The 18029-nt window shown below is 48.0% G+C and overlaps 1 protein-coding gene across 1 annotated transcript in view; it reads right to left on the minus strand.

Moving 5' to 3' along the window:
* Positions 1-1147: 1147 nt before the first annotated feature.
* Positions 1148-18029, minus strand: part of LOC149346302 (uncharacterized) — a 30759-nt gene continuing 13877 nt past the window's right edge. The window contains exons 3-6 of the mRNA XM_089541286.1: positions 8411-8588; positions 6446-6516; positions 4528-4614; positions 1148-1269 (exon numbers count right to left, since the gene is read on the minus strand). Of these exons, the coding sequence (XP_089397412.1) occupies positions 1148-1269; positions 4528-4614; positions 6446-6516; positions 8411-8588 (458 nt within the window). The remainder of the gene's footprint in view (positions 1270-4527; positions 4615-6445; positions 6517-8410; positions 8589-18029) is intronic.

Raw genomic sequence — 18029 nt, forward strand, 5'->3', positions numbered from 1 at the left:
ATTTTTTCCTCACAGCGCTGCGCTAAGAGGCAAAGCCTCGCGACGCCCCAGCCGCCGATACCGAACGCCGCGAGAGACACAGCTTCGCGCTCGGACCACCGGCGCGTCGGCGCCCCGACGGCGGCATGGAACCCATTGTAGTAGAGGGAGAAGATATATCATTCTCAGAACTGACCTCTACCATCGCGGCGAGGCGCGTGGCCCGCACACTAGCTCCGTGCTCTGATGTCACTCCGCGCATGCGCACAACTGACTAGGCGCCACCGAGCCGCCGAGCCGCCCACCGATCTGCCCCTTCTATATATATGATGCAACGCCGGCTCCTCCTCTGTTGTTGCAACGCGGTTTCACCGGCTCCTCTTCTGACGGGTTCGATCCCGGCTGCGGCGGCAGAATTTCGATGAAGGCGAAATTCCAGAGTACCGTGTTCTGTGCGATGTCAGTGCACGTTAAAGAACCCCAGGTGGTCGAAATTTCCGGAGACCTTCACTACGGCGTCCCTCATAGCCTGAGTTGCTTCGGGACGTTAAACCCCAATAAACCAAACCAATCTTCTGACGGCATGCCAGATGGCTCGGCGAGTGGCGCTGCCAGCTGCGGCGGTTGCTAGGCGACGGCTCAGCTTGTAGTGTGGCCATCGGCCACAGCTAAACGGCGAAAATACGACTAATGTTGCTTTCGCTATAATACTTTCACATTTTGCCAACGCAGAAGGCTGCAGTGCTCTACAATACATTACAAGTGTGGGCGCACAGTTCGATGTGGTCCTTTCTGAAAAATCTACCTGCAAAAATTGTTGCGCTTTGAATGTTTTATTTTTCAGTCAAATGCATTAGAATACTTCTTAAAGTAATTATCAATTCCAATGCAAGCGGCCGCACTTTGTCTCGTGATGAGGCTGCTGACGACCCATGAATTCGATATGACTTTCTGCATACTGGTATAAACTTTCTCTACGCACCGAACGGCACCAGCCTTGGCATTTTATCTATGCAAAAATACACAATGACGCAATGAAACAGAAAAAATAAAAGTGATGAAAGACGTAGACCCGTCTCAAGATGTTTATTTCGCATGTTAAAAAGAAATGCGTCACATCATCTGGCAGGCCACTGCGTGAGGCAGGATTACTCAGATGCGAAAGAACTCACGAACATTGCTCCTTTTTATAAAGAACGTACTTTCGGGGCCCGCAGTACTTTTTAAAAGCGTTCACGCATTCTTTTGGCACGGAGTCCTTGAATTCTGTCTTTACCCACAGTAGGCAATCTGCGAAAAGCAAAATACATTCAATCACTGACTGTTTAGCTCTGCTTGTTTTCTTACAGCCCAAATACAAAAAGGAAGAAATAAAGTGAAGTTCTCTTACTCTAAAAAAAATTATAGTTACACCTCCCTCTCAATTTTTTCCCCAAGCCTTCGTGAAACAAAGCTTATCGATGCCGGGGCACTCAATGTCCATTGTCCGAGAGCAACCAGAAACACTGAGCGGGGCATGCTTGCCGTTCAGTGGTGCGGTATGAAAGCATTTACTTCTAGGCCATACTAAATCACAAGTGTGCTTCACATGTTGTGCTTTGTTCGGAAGAAAAACAATCTTTAAAGCAGAAGCCATTGTGTACTTAAAGTTTCACAAAACAATAGCTGAGAGTGGTGCACGAGGTAAACAGCGATATTGCAGTGCAACCAACGAAATGAAGTCTTTGTACGATCTGTGTTTCGTTCTACACGGTGACGGTAATTCTCGAGCGAAATGGCTGTAGGGTGCATCTAATTACTAGCAGCTTTCAGTGAAACTGTGGGGGATTTTCGTGTACTAGGAGTGACGAGACAACCCGGATATTCCTTGAATAGTTGGCCCCAGATAGCTTCGAGGCAACATTACCGTGCTGGAAAGTCTTTGATCCCGTAGGAAGTGTATATGTTGATTCTTAATGCATAATTAGACTCATTAAAATGAATGGCGCTGTGACGCAGACAGTGGGAGGGTGCCAGCGATGAGCTGAAAGCAAGCACTCGCTGTCGCGGAGGTAAATATTGTCCTTCAATACGCACGGCCTATAGGCACTGCTTTTGGGCCGAAGCATACTAGTACTCGTAGTCACTGTAAGCTGGAAAATTTGGAAAACGCAAAGTTAATCTCAATGGCAGGTGCGCCGCCGCTGGGGCTCAGTGGCTATGGTGCTCGGCTGCTGGCCCGAAAGACGCGGGTTCGATCCCGGCCGCGGCGGTTGGATTTCTTTGGAGGAGCAATTCGAGGCCCGTGTACTGTGCGATGTCAGTGCACGTTAAAGAACCCCAGGTGGTCGAAATTTCCGGAGCCCTCCACTACGGCGTCTCTCATAGCCTCAGTCGCTTTGGAACGTTAAAACAAACCAACCAACCAACCAATGGCAGGTGCAGGATGGAAAGAATTTACAAAAGGCCATTACGTTACAATTTAGTGCAAGCTGACTACTTCATGTGGTTTGAGCGGCTCAAAGAGTTGGCGTGTAGTTTCCCCTTGAAGTTAAATTCTGAAAACCCTAACAGAGTAACAGGCAATATAAAAATAAAATAAATAATGCTGCGACTGGGTTTCGAATTCACAGCTGCGCGAACTGCTCAGCTTTGCTGGCCAGTGTACGAGAGCACTAGGCTATCAGCTTTTTCTCTTTATTTCCGAGGTTGACATGAAAACAGACAGTCACTTATAACAAAGCATTTCAGCTACACCTGAGTTGACACGAGTGAAGTTAAAATTTCTTCAATTTGACTTGATCAGCTAGCAGTGTTCCCGATCTGGTTGGGTCAGGTCCCGTAGGTAAACAGCTCTTTCAGCAAACATTTCACGTACACTGCAAGTGTTAATATCCGCATGCCTTACTTGCTTTGTGCTTTCCACAATCTGGGGAGGCCAAGAAGATTAACAGATTATAGCGTACGACTTCGTGATCAACTGGTAAAAATCTGATACCGTAAGGTTACAGTGGGACTGTTTTCTTGATGGTTCTCTGAAGGATGTCCCGATAAGCACTATGCTATCGCATCAGCCGATCACTCCTCGTAATAAACTGCAGCACTCTATCGTGCTCTGCATTGGTAATCGTCGTCTTCAACTTCCACCTGCGGCCGACCAACCAACCAACCTGCGGCACGAACCGATCATATCAGCTGAACCTCGATGAGAACTCAACATGAGTCTAATGACGTCGCCAGACGTGCTTACGACCCAGCAAAGCAAAACAAAGATCCAACCAGGCTAAGCAAATGCCTTTACACGTCTACTTGGTTTAGCTACGCTAACAGCCTGCGACTTTTTCTTTTCGATGCCGGACCTGAGGGCTCCCCTTCGCTAGTTGGCCGCCGTCTCAGCGCACTTGCACGGCATTGAATATGACGACGCCGCAGAACCCAACGTTACTGTTGGCTGCGCCATCGGACAAAGACTCCCCGTAGTCCATGCGAAATCACATGGCTCAGACTCAGACTGGCTCAGAACGCTAGAGCTTCTCGAAAGGTTTCCTTCTTGTATGCAGTGAGAACTGACTACCATAGCAGTCCCGTGCGCCACCAATAGGCGCTGGCGGGTATTCCGCGGTTCCACTGATCCGGCGGTCGCCGCATACCGGCGCCAGTACGACATGTCAAAAAGAGTGACTGGATATATTTCCAGAGTTCCTGCTCCTTTTCTCCGCGCCATCGGGATTGGAAGGAAGACTACTTTGTATTCACCAGGAATATCGATCTTACCCCGTGGTCTTCGCCGAACGTCCGCTCTTAAGTCTGTAGCTTTAATATACTTAGTGAATGACCCATACACAGCAAATGAGTGATCAGTACTTGCGCATTCCCTCTATCAAACTTACATTGAAAAATGCTGCCGCGAAAGACAAGCGGAAGTTCTTTGTGCATGACGCTGTGTATAATGCCGCCAGAATATCGCTACGCTATATTCTCGGCTTCTTCATTCTCCACCCACTGGCGGAGATAACTCTGAACAGTGGCCGCGGCAAGCGTGGGCTGAGAACGTCAGCACGCACTGGTCTGTGCCTGGAGAAAGTCAGTCCTGCGTGATAGTCTATGAGTTTGCAGCGTGGTTATTCCATAACACCTTCGTTTAGATCGGAGGTCCCTTTCCGCTTTCGACTTTATATCCTCTAGTACCTTCCTCCGTGCAGAACCGCTAATTAATATCGTCTCCCAGATGTCCTCACCGCTTTTGTTGCTCCTTTTTTCTCTCTCTGCGGATGCTTTTCAAAGTGCGTGGTAGATTCGTTATCTTGGCACCTTTTCCGTTAACTTAGAGTTCTTTTTGGTTGGCGTTTGAAGTGTAAAGTATGTTTTTAAGGTTGATTGGGCAGGGCTGTATCAAGGTAGTAATCATGATTTCCTTTCATGTATGATAAGAATGTTGGCTTTGCAAAGAATTTCGCATTAACCGGCACTATCTACCGGCAACAGTGGCCAAAAACCATGTATTTAAAGCAATGAGCTTGGAATGTTGTCGTTGCGGAACTACCGTTCGGTCCGTATGATTTCACTTACGATCTCCGCCGGGAAGTGGGAATTGGCCTAGAAAGCAGCTCTTTCCGTCGTAATAATAACCTTGGGCTGTAGTAGTAATTGTGCCGTCTGAAAGGCAGAGAGAAATATTCACAGCTATGACATGCGAGTAAATGTTCGGGACACTTAAACAAACAGATTATGCAGGTGTTTTGTCGGCAAAGCGTCGTTGTATTTGTTGTGAATCTTGGTAAGTAGAATGCTTGTGTTGGATTAATTTTTTAGCTACAGGAGATCAGAGCCCTGCCAGTGGCATCGAATGGATTCAAGTAAACATAGTTAAGCTGATTAAGGCCGGTAAACTAATTAAACAACAGGGCGTTCTGGCTGGGTCACGCTCAGGTGGCCTCATAACCGACAGCCATGCGTAACGCAAAAAAGGAACACCAGTCTATTTCACTTCATAGTGCACATATAACTGACGTGAGATAAGAGCTATTTGAAGAAGCTCTGTATGTAATAAACTCTATATTCGAACTTTTCAACGCACACTGACTTTTCCCTGTTCTCTTCCAACACATGGAGTTCAATTTGTAATAAAAGTATCATTCGTAGTTATAATATTTGTACTCAAGAACAAGCTGATAGGTCTGGCGCTTGCACATCGAGCTGCGAAAAAATTTAAAAGCTATGTATACAGACCAAATGAAACACTACAGAAAGCCGGAATAAGAGTAGGGCAATTAAGTGCAAAAAAAATTCCGCCACCTAAGAATTAATTGGGTGTCATCTTGCTAGGATTTAGGAAATCGAGTAGATTGAACACTGTGGCCAATTACTAGAAAATCACCATACGCACAAATTTCAACACAAGACGATGGCAAGCGAAGAATATTCATTACAAAAGTTTAGAATATGTTTAGACAACAAAAGTGAATTGATGAGGAGGAGAGATCACATTATAGAGAAAAGTGTCAGCGGAATAAAGGGATTTAGAACAAAAACCACGCAAAGGACGATACACAGGGAAGAAGTAGACAGGACGAACGCGGACTTGCAAGTATGCGCTCGTCCTGTCTACTTCTTCCCTGTGTATCGTCCTTTGCGTGATTTTCGTTCTAAGTTCATGCATTACCAACTAGCCCCCCATCGTACACTCCTTGAATAAACGCACAGTTTTAGAGACGGATGCAAATATACTTCCGTCCTTGTTTGCAGATTCGGGATGAAAAGTTGAGCATTTTTCAAACGTATATAATGAAAATTCTTTACTATCTGTGGAAGATATGGCTTGCAGAACGGTGCTGGTCACTGAAAGCCTCCATTTGTGCTGGTGCATTTTGCAAGGTAAAAAACAAAACTACCAGAGGCAAGAAGAGTGTCGTAATTTAAGCCACAAAAAAAGCATGATATGGGTTATTCGCAGCAAAAGCCAATATACATCACAGGAGCATTACCTTAAATAGGTAGTTATTCGCTGAAAATTAATTTATTCTCCGATAATCACTTCTTTGCGTTAATATCGACACTTATTCTAATCACGTGTCTCACACGTGCTACTAGAGCAGCACTACTTTTTCGAATATTCTTTAAATGATTTAATCAGTTAACCCTCATTAAAGCAAACCTGAGAGGCCTGGTTGTTGTCCTAAAGCCTGTGCCTTTCGCATAAACTTGCGGACACAATTAGGAATGGACACAAAGTTCGCGTATAAGAGAGAAATGGCGCCGCTAACAGCGCGCAAATCATGTCCAACTACTCTTAAACAGCCTGAAGCTTGTAGTCTTTGGTGTATAATAATGATTAAAAGAATAGCATCACTGAGGTGAATTAGGACCTTAGAAATTGCATCCGTAAAATGAAAAATCATCCCATAAAGACTAATATGTGCGTCATAAGAGATTACAAACCTTACAGCAAGATTAAGAATCGCTGCGGGCCCTTGAAATAAACGCTCACCTTTGCAAAGGCCGAAACCAAACTTCATTGATTCTGTGGTAGTAAGATTTAGACAGTGAGCCACGTCACTCCTAGACGAAAAAATAAACGCCAGCTTGTAATGAAAGAAACTACTACCACACGTTTCCAATCAACTCGCCGGAAGACTCAACCGGCATGAGCTCTCCAACGTGCCAAGCACAGCTCTCACCACTTTACCTCTGAGACGTAAAGTTGCGAACCTTTGTTTATCTCATAAGATTTATTACAATATCCCTTACCGGCGCGCCTCACTGATAGCACCTCCTATTCGTACATCACGCCGCCTGTTCGATTCTAGTAGCGTCCAATGATTTTATGGTTGCACTAAGTCTTTTTTGGCAACTACTTTTCAGGAATGGAACCAGCTGCTTGAACAACTCGTTATTGAGCGTGAGACTTTGAGGATTGAGGCAATGTTGATCACCCATCTTCTACAATGACCCGTGTTTGCTTCGTATTATATTTACCTCGATTTACTCTTTTAATATTGACCTTTACACCGAACACACAGTGCATTGACACAGTGCACCGAAGCGTGGCCTTGTGGTAGAGCCTCCGCCTCGCATTCGGGAGGTGCTGGGTTCGATCCCCAGTGCCGCCGGGTACCCACCGGTTTCTTTAATGGGTACAAGATTTCTCCTGGCCTGGTGCTCGGCTCTTCTAGGGTGAAATGCTTGGGAAAAGGGTCTTAGACCAAACAGTTGCCTTGGCGGATGAGTGATAAGTTCCCCTGCCAAGCAACCATAAGTCCGCCTCGTGCGGCATAAGCCCAATTTGTGGCCCTTTTTTTCACTTCTCCCAAACGTACACCCCCTAAAGGAAGCCGAGCGCCAGGCCGGGGGACGCTTGTATCCTTTTGACCGGTGGGTGCCCGGCGGTGGGTTTTTTTCGAACCACCCACCTCCCGCAGCCGAGACGGGCGCTCAAACCACTAGGCCACGACTAATGACCCTAACATGTCCATTACTTTGTTTGATGTTTATATACATTAGTTCTTTATATCGACGTTATGTTCTATAGTAATGTTGTACTGTCCCCTCCCCCCCCCCCCCTTATATATTGCCTCTACAGGAGCCCCTAACGGTTAATGATTGATGACGGTTATGAAGGGGGCAAATATTTTACAATATTTTTTGGCCCGTCATCTTTCGCGATGATCAGGATGGGTAACTGAATAACTGCACTTTATTTAAAACGCACAGCAAAAACTCATGTTTCGACGTTCTCTTCTACATCGCATTCTCAGTGGTTGCTTTCCAAGGATATATCTTTCATCGCGAGTTTTGCGCAAGTGTTACCAACTCAAATGAAACAGTCGCTTCAGCTAGCCGTAGTTCAGACACAATTTTAAGTTGGATGTAAAAACATAGCCCACGATGGCACGCCAACTTTTGCTCTTATAATAGTTCATCGCTTGCACTAGATATAAGAAAGTCAAGGATCTCCTGCGTCGAGGAACTGCAGTTTAATTTACAATGTAGCGAGCAGGATTTATTTAGCAGCAATTCATTACGAAAGTGTTTATTAAAACTTAGAAGGATATTTTGAAGTATTTCGCAACACAGGGCACCATACCATGCTCCTGGAAGGCAAGCACTGCAGAAAAGCTGATATCATCGTTTAGATTGCAGCGACTTGCTTCAGCACACCTATGATGTCTTCTAAGGCATCCGGTATTGAAAAAAATTATTCCTCCTGAAGTTTGGAATTTATTACTTTGAGCACGAATTCCAGAAATGTGCTTCGGTTGCTAATCTTCTCTTTTACATCCTGCTTGTTGCCTTGGTAGGCTTCGTATCCTAGTGTTCGCATCCCTCTTTTCTTAACAATGCAATATGCCTCTGCAATATGCTTTCTACGTTCGTTTCATCATCAATGATTAACGAACTGCCAATTCCGTATCACAGAGAAGTTCTAGGATATATCAGTCACCCTCCCACGTACCCAGGCTGGCCACCCTGGCCCTTGTAGTGAAAAACAAAAATGGCAAATAGGTATTCCGGTTCGTAATCCACTAGAGTGCAGGTCAAGCACTTCTCACTAGGATCATTAATTGAACTGTAGAGTGCAACATCGTTGTCCAGACGTCCAACCGCGTCCACCAGAAGGGCGGTATTCTCCTCTTAAAAATAAAAAGGATGAAAGCCAAGCGTTTTCCTGCGGCGTCTTTTCCAACAACAATGTTTCACAGAAAGTTGGCAGTGCGTTCTACATAATGAGAGGGCTTCATGGAAAATACTAACTCTTTAATCATAACCGCGGAAAACGAACCAGAACTGGAATTGCACCACCATTGCAAAGATGGGCGCAAACTGTTTAGTACTGTTAAACAATAAGCCTGCTCCAAGGCTAAAGAAGTGAGGGAGTGTCAGTTATTTCTCGTGTAACGTTGAAGTGTTATCTTGAACACAGCTAGTATTCTGAAATTAAAATACCCTTATACAAGAGAAATTTACGTCACAGCAATATCTATGATAAGGTGGAAGTCGGTTCAAGGAATTTAACCATTTTTTAAGTTGAGGCACAAGGGAAAATATTAGTAGCATTTTCACGCGTAGATCAAATAATGAATCAAAAAAATTACCTATCCTAAATCCTAGAAGAAACCTTTTGTCACCAAAGCGTACTTAGGAAAGAAGCTAAGTTGGACTGTCAGTTTTGGTAGGAACAATTTCGAGACGTTCAGCTCCCGAGCGCTAAAAGCAATAGAAATTCGATGCAATTTTCGGCTCATCTTTGGATTTTTAAATTAGCAGAGGGTTTGCATCCTGCTTTTTTGAGTTTTACAAGGCTGGTTTTAGTTGAAATTATTGTTTTTGTTTTGATGCGTGTTTTATTTTTCTTTGCAAACAGCTTTTTCCAGGGTTTTTTTGCACTTATTTTTCCGCTATCCTGATAAAATATCAGTCGTATGCCACTGCTCACTTCCTGTAAGGGGGCTGGGAACCTTGTGAAGGGTCGATCATTTATATTTCCACCCCCTATAATCAAAGTATGGTGATGGCACCGCACGTACGTGATTAGGCAGAACACTGAGGTTCTTTTTCCTGAGTGTAGCTACTCAGCAGGATATGCTTGACACACAATTTTCTTTGCAATTTCAGCTTTACCGGAGAGGCGGAGACAGGTGGCTACCGAAGAGACGTGACTAGTGGTTGCGCTGCTCTTATGTTGGTAAAAATGCTGCGAAGCTGACACATCTACTCAATGATGAAGCTCTGAACATCGCAGAACGTCTGTAATTGCAACCTTGGGTAGACCTAAGAAACTGATGAGCTCATATTTCCAGCGGCTGAAACAAATATCTTCGGCCTTATTTTCTCACGCGCATGTTGCGCTGTTGAGTGTCTTAAGCGTTAGAAAGCTGCGGGATTCTATGTCACAAGGGTTCTCTTTTCAGTATTAGCGTTCCCTACCCTACATGGAAGCCCATTCACACCAGCGGCAAAGTTCGTTGCTACATAGGCTAGCTTGTGTATTTAGGGCCCCATTCTGTCAAATAACCTGAAAAGGCCTAGATATTAACATGAGACTAGTAGATCCTGTTGGCATGCGAGAGCGACGCCACATGCACTACAACTGCTCATTATGGGTCTTACTGATTAATTTCATAAGAGAACGATTAGTGCAAAACAAGTGATTATGTGTGCGGCTTATGTGTGCAGCTAATTTTTGCTCTCTTCACCAAACTTCCAAACACAATTCGGTTCGGAGCCTCGACAAAAATAAACCACATATGCAGATTGGTGATTTAGGCTGGTTGGTTCATTAGGAATGAAGAAAGCAGGGCAAAGAACGCAGACGACTCTTAAGGGGGATAGGGATTTAGGTATTTGTTACAACCGGTGTCGTTGCTTCGGCGAACGCGGCTGTTGCGAAGCGCGCCTGTACTTTCAATCTTTCCTCACATCTTTCGAGTGTCCTTAGTCTGCACGTGGCAGCGATTGTGGCTCAGCTCGAGCTAGTGGGCAGGCCCGTGGACTTCCATTTTAACCCTTCCATCACTCGCCACATCAACAAGAATACTCAAGGCATGTAAGCTGATAATCCGTTTTATAGCAAAGGGCATCGCGCAGTGACGTTCTCACATATCTCGGCGAACACCCGAAAACCCAGCGCTCGTGTGTGTGTGCCGTTTCTTTGTGTGTCCGTGTTTCTTCGCGTTGTTCTTTCTTTAAATGCATTACCAACTAGCCCGGAACATTGCTCTTCTGAACACCCGAACTGGCCGTAAGCGAAAGAGTGAAGGACGGAGTGAAAGAAGTTGTCCGTCTTTTCTTCTGTCCGTGTTCTTTCTTCTGCTTTCGTTGCCAACAACTATGCGATAAAGGCTGCCTTGCAAGTGCAGACAGGGAAAAACTTCGCGGGCGCAAAAACTTCCTGAGAAGCCTATTTTAATGTGAATGTTTCGGATTTTGCACTTGTTCCAGAACAATCGTGTTTTTGCTGGTCTTTGTCCTTCTACGTGGAGAATAAAGAGCGTCGAACGGAATGGAATCGTCGCCACCAGTAACTGGATAGCGAACAGTGCATCCTAAAGGCCTCTGTTAACATGCATTATAATGCCGTAAGTTAATAATAAAATGAGAGTAATAAATAAACACCCATCGAACAAACTGAGCTAATAAGATACAAGGGTCTCTGTTATTGACTGTTTTCATTCTTTCCGAACCAACTTTATGTTGGAAATCGGAAATACACTGAAGGAATATTTGTACTTACACCTACGTAGTTTTGTTTCTACACTAAGCAAGTAATAAATTTCAGCTTTGCTGTGTGAAAAAATATCAGGCACCATACAGTTGTGGCAGAAATTTGAAAATCGCATGAATCTTGACAGTGGCCTAGAAGGTCGTAAGGCTTTACGCTGGAGATTTTAATACTAGATATGTTATTTCTTACAGTTCTGTTTTACCCTTGACATTTGTTGTTTTTCATTTATAGTGCTTACCAAGAAATATATCATTTTCAGTCGTTCTAATTGACTTTGTAATGCCCCCCGGCAACAATCTCTTCTGGGGTTAACAGTAGCTTTAAATATATAAATAAATGTAACTTAGTATTCACGCCAGGTCACTTCCACTGTTTTATCTTTTAACTAGTCTTTGCAGTTGTAAGTGAGAAATTACCCTTTCTTGAAGTCGCCGATGTAACTTTGTTTCGTGTCTGTCCTTGCAGTAGCAAAGCCAATACATCTATAGTAGGATACAACTTAAAAAAATCAACAGTTGCTAACACTGGGCCGCGGTCTTGTATTACTCCGTCAGCCAATTGCAACTGTAAACGAAATCAGTTTTTTAATGTTTGGCTATATCAAACAATCCACGTATCACACTTCTAGAGCTCATAATTTTTTGCTTGTGATAAGCTTCTTGTTTACGTAACAAGAAACGTTTAAGCAGCGTACTACTTTTTTGTCGTGGAGGAATGCTGTGCGCGGAGGCTGAATGTGGGCGGACCTTCACTGCAGACTTAAGTTGTGTCCGACTATACAAGCAATGAAGGTGTACTACTACCTCTTAGTAGGCACGTTCAAAGCGCACTGGAATATCAAAAAGAGGTTTACCATTGCTAAGCAAGAAATGATGTTCAATAGAAGGTTTGTGAAAGTGGACCCACACCCATCTATTGTTGCTGCGAAAGCCCATGCGCGCTATCCATCTCGGAACAAACTTAGTGGCCCTGGGCTTGTGACACTCGTTTTAAAATCTCAACCATGATACTCAACTCCTCTAAATCAACACTTTTTTTCATCGTCATTGGCTGTTTACCCAAAATATGTGCGCATGCAGCGCACATGTTTCTGTCACAACCACAACGCAGCTCAAAGCGCAAATGAGGCGTCCACTGACCCAGGGAGGAGTGCGCGCTGCCTTTCCTTCGTGCCCGGCTCAGAGCTTCACATCCTCTTGATGATTTTGCGGGATTGGAGGCTAATATTGCTTTATTTTTATGAACAGAAGTTGGTTTGGTTTGGTTTATGGGGTTTAACGTCCCAAAGCGACTAAGGCTATGAGAGACGCCGTAGTGGAGGGCTCCGGAAATTTCGACCACCTGGGGTTCTTTAACGTGCACTGACATCGCACAGTACACGGGCCTCTAGAATTTCTCCTCCAAAGAAATTCTAGCCGCCGCGGCCGGGATCGAACCCGCGTCTTTCGGGACAGCAGCCGAGCACCGTAACCGCTGAGCCACCGCGGCGGCGATGAACAGAAGTTGATGAAGACGACGGCGTGCAGTGTACAGCACGAAAGTAGGCACTTGGCCAATCCCCCGCCGTGGGTATGTGCCATTAAGACTGAGGACATCATCATCATCAAAGTGTGGCAGTTTAAAATAAGGTGTGATCGGTTGGGGCATTAGCATAGTGCTCGTGTCCAGAGAGTGGAGAGCGAAGCTGATCTGATCGCGCCTCCTCCGGTTCGAAACCCAGTCACGGCAATATTAAATTATGTCTGTACCTGAGAGCCTTCACACAAATATGGACTCTTTCGGGATCGTTAGAAAAGTAGTGCTTTAACACTAAGAACGCTCGTCTAAACGTCAATGTCAGAAACCGCGGTTTTTTCAGGAGCACACCCTAGGCTAAAGACTTTCACCTTTCGTTTATCAGGGCCGCCTTATGATACACTGCAATTGAATTTCTTTGGAGGAGAAATTCGAGGCCCGTGTACTGTGCGATGTCAGTGCACGTTAAACAACCCCAGGTGGTCGAAATTTCCGGAGCCCTCCACTACGGCGTCTCTGATAGCCTTAGTCGCTTTGGGACGTTAAACCCCATAAACCAAACCAAACCTTGTGATACACTGCTGGTAGGCGGGGCAATGGAGAGAACACAGTTCGTGGAAATCACTCGCATGCGGAAAATGAAGAGACCTAAAGAATATAGGCAATTCTCAATGCTTGTGCGAAGGGTACGTCTTTCGCTAAGAGTAGCAGAGGAACGCTTCTGCATATTGTAGCGTGCAACGCCAAAAAGAACACTCGCGCAGAGACGAAAAACCTGCGGCGGACCCCTAGTGGTTCGAGCGCGCGCGAGAGAGCCAACCAACTTCTTCCTCTTCTAGCGCATGCGCTACTTCTGTCTCTTCTTCGAATGCATGTATCACTGCCCCCCTCTTCTGCAGCATCGACGCGATGCGGCTGGGAGTGAAAAGTCAGCGAAAGGGTAGAACACAGCTGCAGTGGACCGCAGTTCAGTCAGGTAGCCGGTCGTGGTAAGGCTTCATGCGAACAACGTGTACGACTTCAGTTCGGTGCGACCGGCGCGATGAACAAGCTGTCGGGGCGGGAGCAACTGCATAAGTCACATCACTGATGCGGCGCACTACTTCGTAAGGGCCGAAGTATCGGCGCAGCAGCTTTTCAGAGAGCCCGCGGCGACGAACAGGTATCCAAATCCACACAAGGTCGCCGGGAGCATAACTGACGAAACGGCGTCCACAGTTGTACTTAGTGGCGTCGGCCTCCTGTTGACGGTGGATGCGCAGGCGGGCCAGTTGACGCGCTTCCTCAGCACGCTGAACGAAGGTATCTACGTCGATGTCAGCGTCAGAGTCGCAGTAAGGGTCGACGGGCAACATAGCATCCAACGGAGTGGTCACCTGGCGACCGAAGACAAGCTGAAAGGGGGTCAGTCGGGTTGTTTCCTGCAGGGCGGTGTTGTACGCAAACGTTACGTACGGCAGAATGGCGTCCCAAGTTCGATGCTCGACGTCAACGTACATTGATAGCATGTCGGCTAGTGTGCGGTTGAGCCGCTCTACCAACCCGTTTGTCTGCGGGTGATACGCCGTAGCACGTCGGTGGCTCGTGTGCGTCAGAGTCATCACGGACTGGGTTAAGCGGGCCGTGAAAGCAGTTCCCCGGTCAGTAACAACAACGGCGGGTGCTCCATGACGCAAGACAATGTTGTGGACGAAGAACTGCGCCACTTCAGCAGCAGTGCCTTTGGCAAGAGACGTGGTCTCAGCGTACCGTGTGAGGTAGTCAGTCGCAACGACTATCCAACGCTTTCCAGACGAAGACTTCGGAAATGGGCCAAGGAGGTCTATGCCCACTTGATGGAAAGGGGTCTTCGGTGGATCGACGGGGTGAAGAAATCCGGCCGGTTTCAATGGAGGAGTCTTCCGACGTTGGCATTCACGGCATGTTTTGACGTAGGCCCGCACTGATGGGAGTAACCTGGGCCAATAATACTTTTGTCTAATCCGCGCGAGTGTACGGCTGACTCCAAGGTGGCCGGCGGATGGTGCATCATGACAGGCACTCAAGATCTCAGACCGCAGCTGTGATGGTACGACAAGTAGGAACACTTCTTCGCTGTTGGCAAAGTTGCGCTTGTAGAGAACACCAGACCGTAAAGTGAAGGTGTGAAGCCCTCGAAGAAAAACACGCGGAATGGGAGCTTCACTGCCTTCGAGGTAATCGATGAGCGGCGCCAACTCCGTGTCCGCCCTCTGAAGCTGCGCCATTTGGGTGGTACTAACAGAGCCCAGGAAAGGAAAATCATCGGATGGTTTCTTCGGTATTGATTGGGATAGGCGCGCGCGACAGACAATCCGCATCCTGATGCTTGCGGCCAGACTTGTAAACTACTGTTAAGTCGTATTCTTGCAAGCGTAAGCTCCATCTAGCCAAGCGTCCTGAGGGGTCTTTGAGGCTCGCCAGCCAGCATAAGGAGTGGTGGTCGCTTACCACACGGAAGGGTCGTCCGTAGAGGTACGGTCGGAACTTGCAGATGGCCCATATCACTGCAAGACATTCTTTCTCCGTCGTAGAATAATTGGTCTCGGAGCGCGTAAGTGTCCGACTAGCGTAACTGATGACCCGTTCTGCACCGTCTTGCCACTGGATCAGTACTGCACCAAGGCCAACATTGATGGCGTCAGTGTGGATGTCCGTGGCAGCATGCTCGTCGAAATGGCCGAGTATCGGAGTCCTTTGCAGACGGCTGCGAAGCTCGACAAATGCAGCCTCTTCGTCGGTCCCCCAGAGGAAGGGCGTGTCGTCACGGGTCAGTGCGTTCAGCGGTTCCGCGATTTTCGAGAAATCTTGAATAAAGCGCCTATAATAGGAGCACAGGCCTAAAAACCGGCGAACGGCCTTCTTGTCAGTTGGGCGTGGAAAACCTGAGGCGGCAGCAGTCTTGTCAGGGTCCGGGCGAACACCTTGTGCGCTGACAACGTGACCAAGAAAGCGAAGTTCCTCAAAGCCAAAATGGCATTTCTCGGCTTTGATGGTGAGTTGCGCGGATTGGAGCGCTTGTAGCACAATGCGCAACCGCTCCAAGTGTTGGTCAAAGGTGGGCGAAAATATAACGACATCGTCCAGGTACACCAGGCAGGACTGCCATTTCAAGCCGGAGAGGACAGTGTCCATCATGCGTTGGAAAGTACCCGGTGCTGAGCACAGACCAAATGGGAGCACTTTAAACTCATAGAGGCCGTCAGGCGTCACGAAAGCCGTCTTCTCCCGGTCTCTCTCGTCCACTTCGATTTGCCAGTACCCGCTTTTAAGATCCAATGACGAGAAGTATCTGGCATTCCGCAATCGGTCGAGCGCGTCATCTATCCTGGGCAGCGGGTAAACGTCCTTTTTGGTCACGCTGTTAAGTTTCCTGTAGTCCACGCAGAAACGCAGAGTATTGTCCTTCTTTTTGACAAGAACCACAGGCGACGCCCACGGACTGGTGGACGGCTGAATGACATCGTCTGCAAGCATCTCGGCAACCTGATTCTGAATGGCTTCTCTCTCCACCGGGGAAACACGATATGGGCGCTGGCAGACGGGTCGCGTAGTCTCGTCAGTGATGATACGATGCTTGGCGAGTGGAGTTCGGCCGACCTTCGAGCACGTAGCGAAACAGTCCGCAAATTCTGCCAAGAGGGCCGACAGAAGATCCCTCTGAACCGACGGCAAGGCAGGATTTATTCTGACTGACTGAAGAACGTGATGTGGGCCAGCATACTCCGGAGCGGGTCCTCCCACGGTGCACAAACCTGGAACCTCAGCAACGTCGTGGAGGAAGGCAATAGCCATGCCTTTGGCCAGGTGCTGATATTCGTTGGCAAAGTTAGTCAGGAGGACGTGGGTGCGGCCGTCACGTAGTTGGACGAGACCTCTTGCAACGGCAAGTCCCCGCTTAAGCAGCAGTGGACTATGGCTGTCCGCTAGGGCCTCGTAGTCATGAAAGAGGTCGTTCCGCACGAGCACCAGAACACTGCACCGCGGCGGCACCGTGACGTCGTTCTCGACAATGCGCAGAGCGTTGCTGCAGGGATCGCGGGAGTCAAAGCGCGCCACGGCCTGTTTGGTCGAGAACGTGACACGTGCCTCCTGAAAGTCAATCACAGCGCCGTTCGACTGCAGGAAGTCGATCCCCAGAATCAAGTCTCTGGAACACTCGGGGAGTACGACAAATTCACCAACGTACGTAAAACCACTAATCCCAACTCTAGCCGTGCACTTGCCCACAGGGGAAATTAGGTGGCCACCAGCGGTGCGAATGGGGGTCCCCGTCCACGGTGTCAGAACCTTCTTAAGTTCTCCAGCGAAGGCACGGCTGATAACAGAGTAATCAGCACCGGTATCGAGCAGCGCGGTAATGTCAGTGCCATCAATTGTCACACGCAAATCGGATGCAGCGTATCTGATACTGTCGCTGCCTCTCTCTGTCCAGGTATCCTCGGCTCGAGGGTTCCGCGATGGAGGATCTTGACACGTCCCGACGTCAGCGGCCTTGCCTCCAGAGGTCGCTGGTGTTAGTTTTCCCGACGCGGACTCGGCGAGCGACGACCAGCAGAGCTACTCTGGCGGCCAGGGCTGGAAGAGCGATAACGGAGAGGCGAAGGGGAACGGGACTCGCGCCTTCCAGAGTAGGCAGGGTTCTGGCGGGCCCAGAGATGCTGTGCAATCTCATGCGGTCGTTCGTCGTTCTGAGGGCAGGGTGCGTCGGGATGGAAACCGCGAAGGCCCACTTGGCGGTACGGACAGGCGCGGTAGAGGTGACCAGGCTCCCCACAGTGGTAGCAGAGAGGCCTGCGGTCCGGTGTACGCCACAAATCCGACTTGCGAGGGCGTGGCCCAGCTGTAGCAGATGCGGTTGCAGAATACGTGGCGATGTTACTCACGGAGGTCGACGGGGTCACACCGTAGCCAGGCACGCTTGCGTGACATGTGCCGATGTTGCTCACGCCAGGCGTTGGGGTAATGGGACCGTAGCCTGTCGTGCGACGTACAACAGATGCGTACGTGGTTCGGTCATCGAACCGGGATGGCGCTTCGGGGACAGGAGGTGCCTGCGCAGCCTGTCGCACCTCGTCCCTGACAACTTCGGACAGCGCTGCCAGCGGCGCAGGTGCAACCTGAGGCAGATGGATCCGTTGCAGTTCCTCCCGGACAACGGAGCGAATTAGTTCACGCAAGGTGTCTGCACTGCCGCCGAGACACGACGAAAAGCCTTCGGGCACCATGCAGTTGATGTCCCGGTTGTACTGGCGGGCCCGTTGTTGCAGCGTCGTCTCCATCGTGGTCGCCTCGGTTAGAAATTCCGCCACCGTGC

Source organism: Amblyomma mixtum, chromosome 4 (assembly GCF_055824585.1).
Source record: "Amblyomma mixtum isolate Tamu chromosome 4, ASM5582458v1, whole genome shotgun sequence".
NCBI lineage: Eukaryota > Metazoa > Arthropoda > Arachnida > Ixodida > Ixodidae > Amblyomma > Amblyomma mixtum.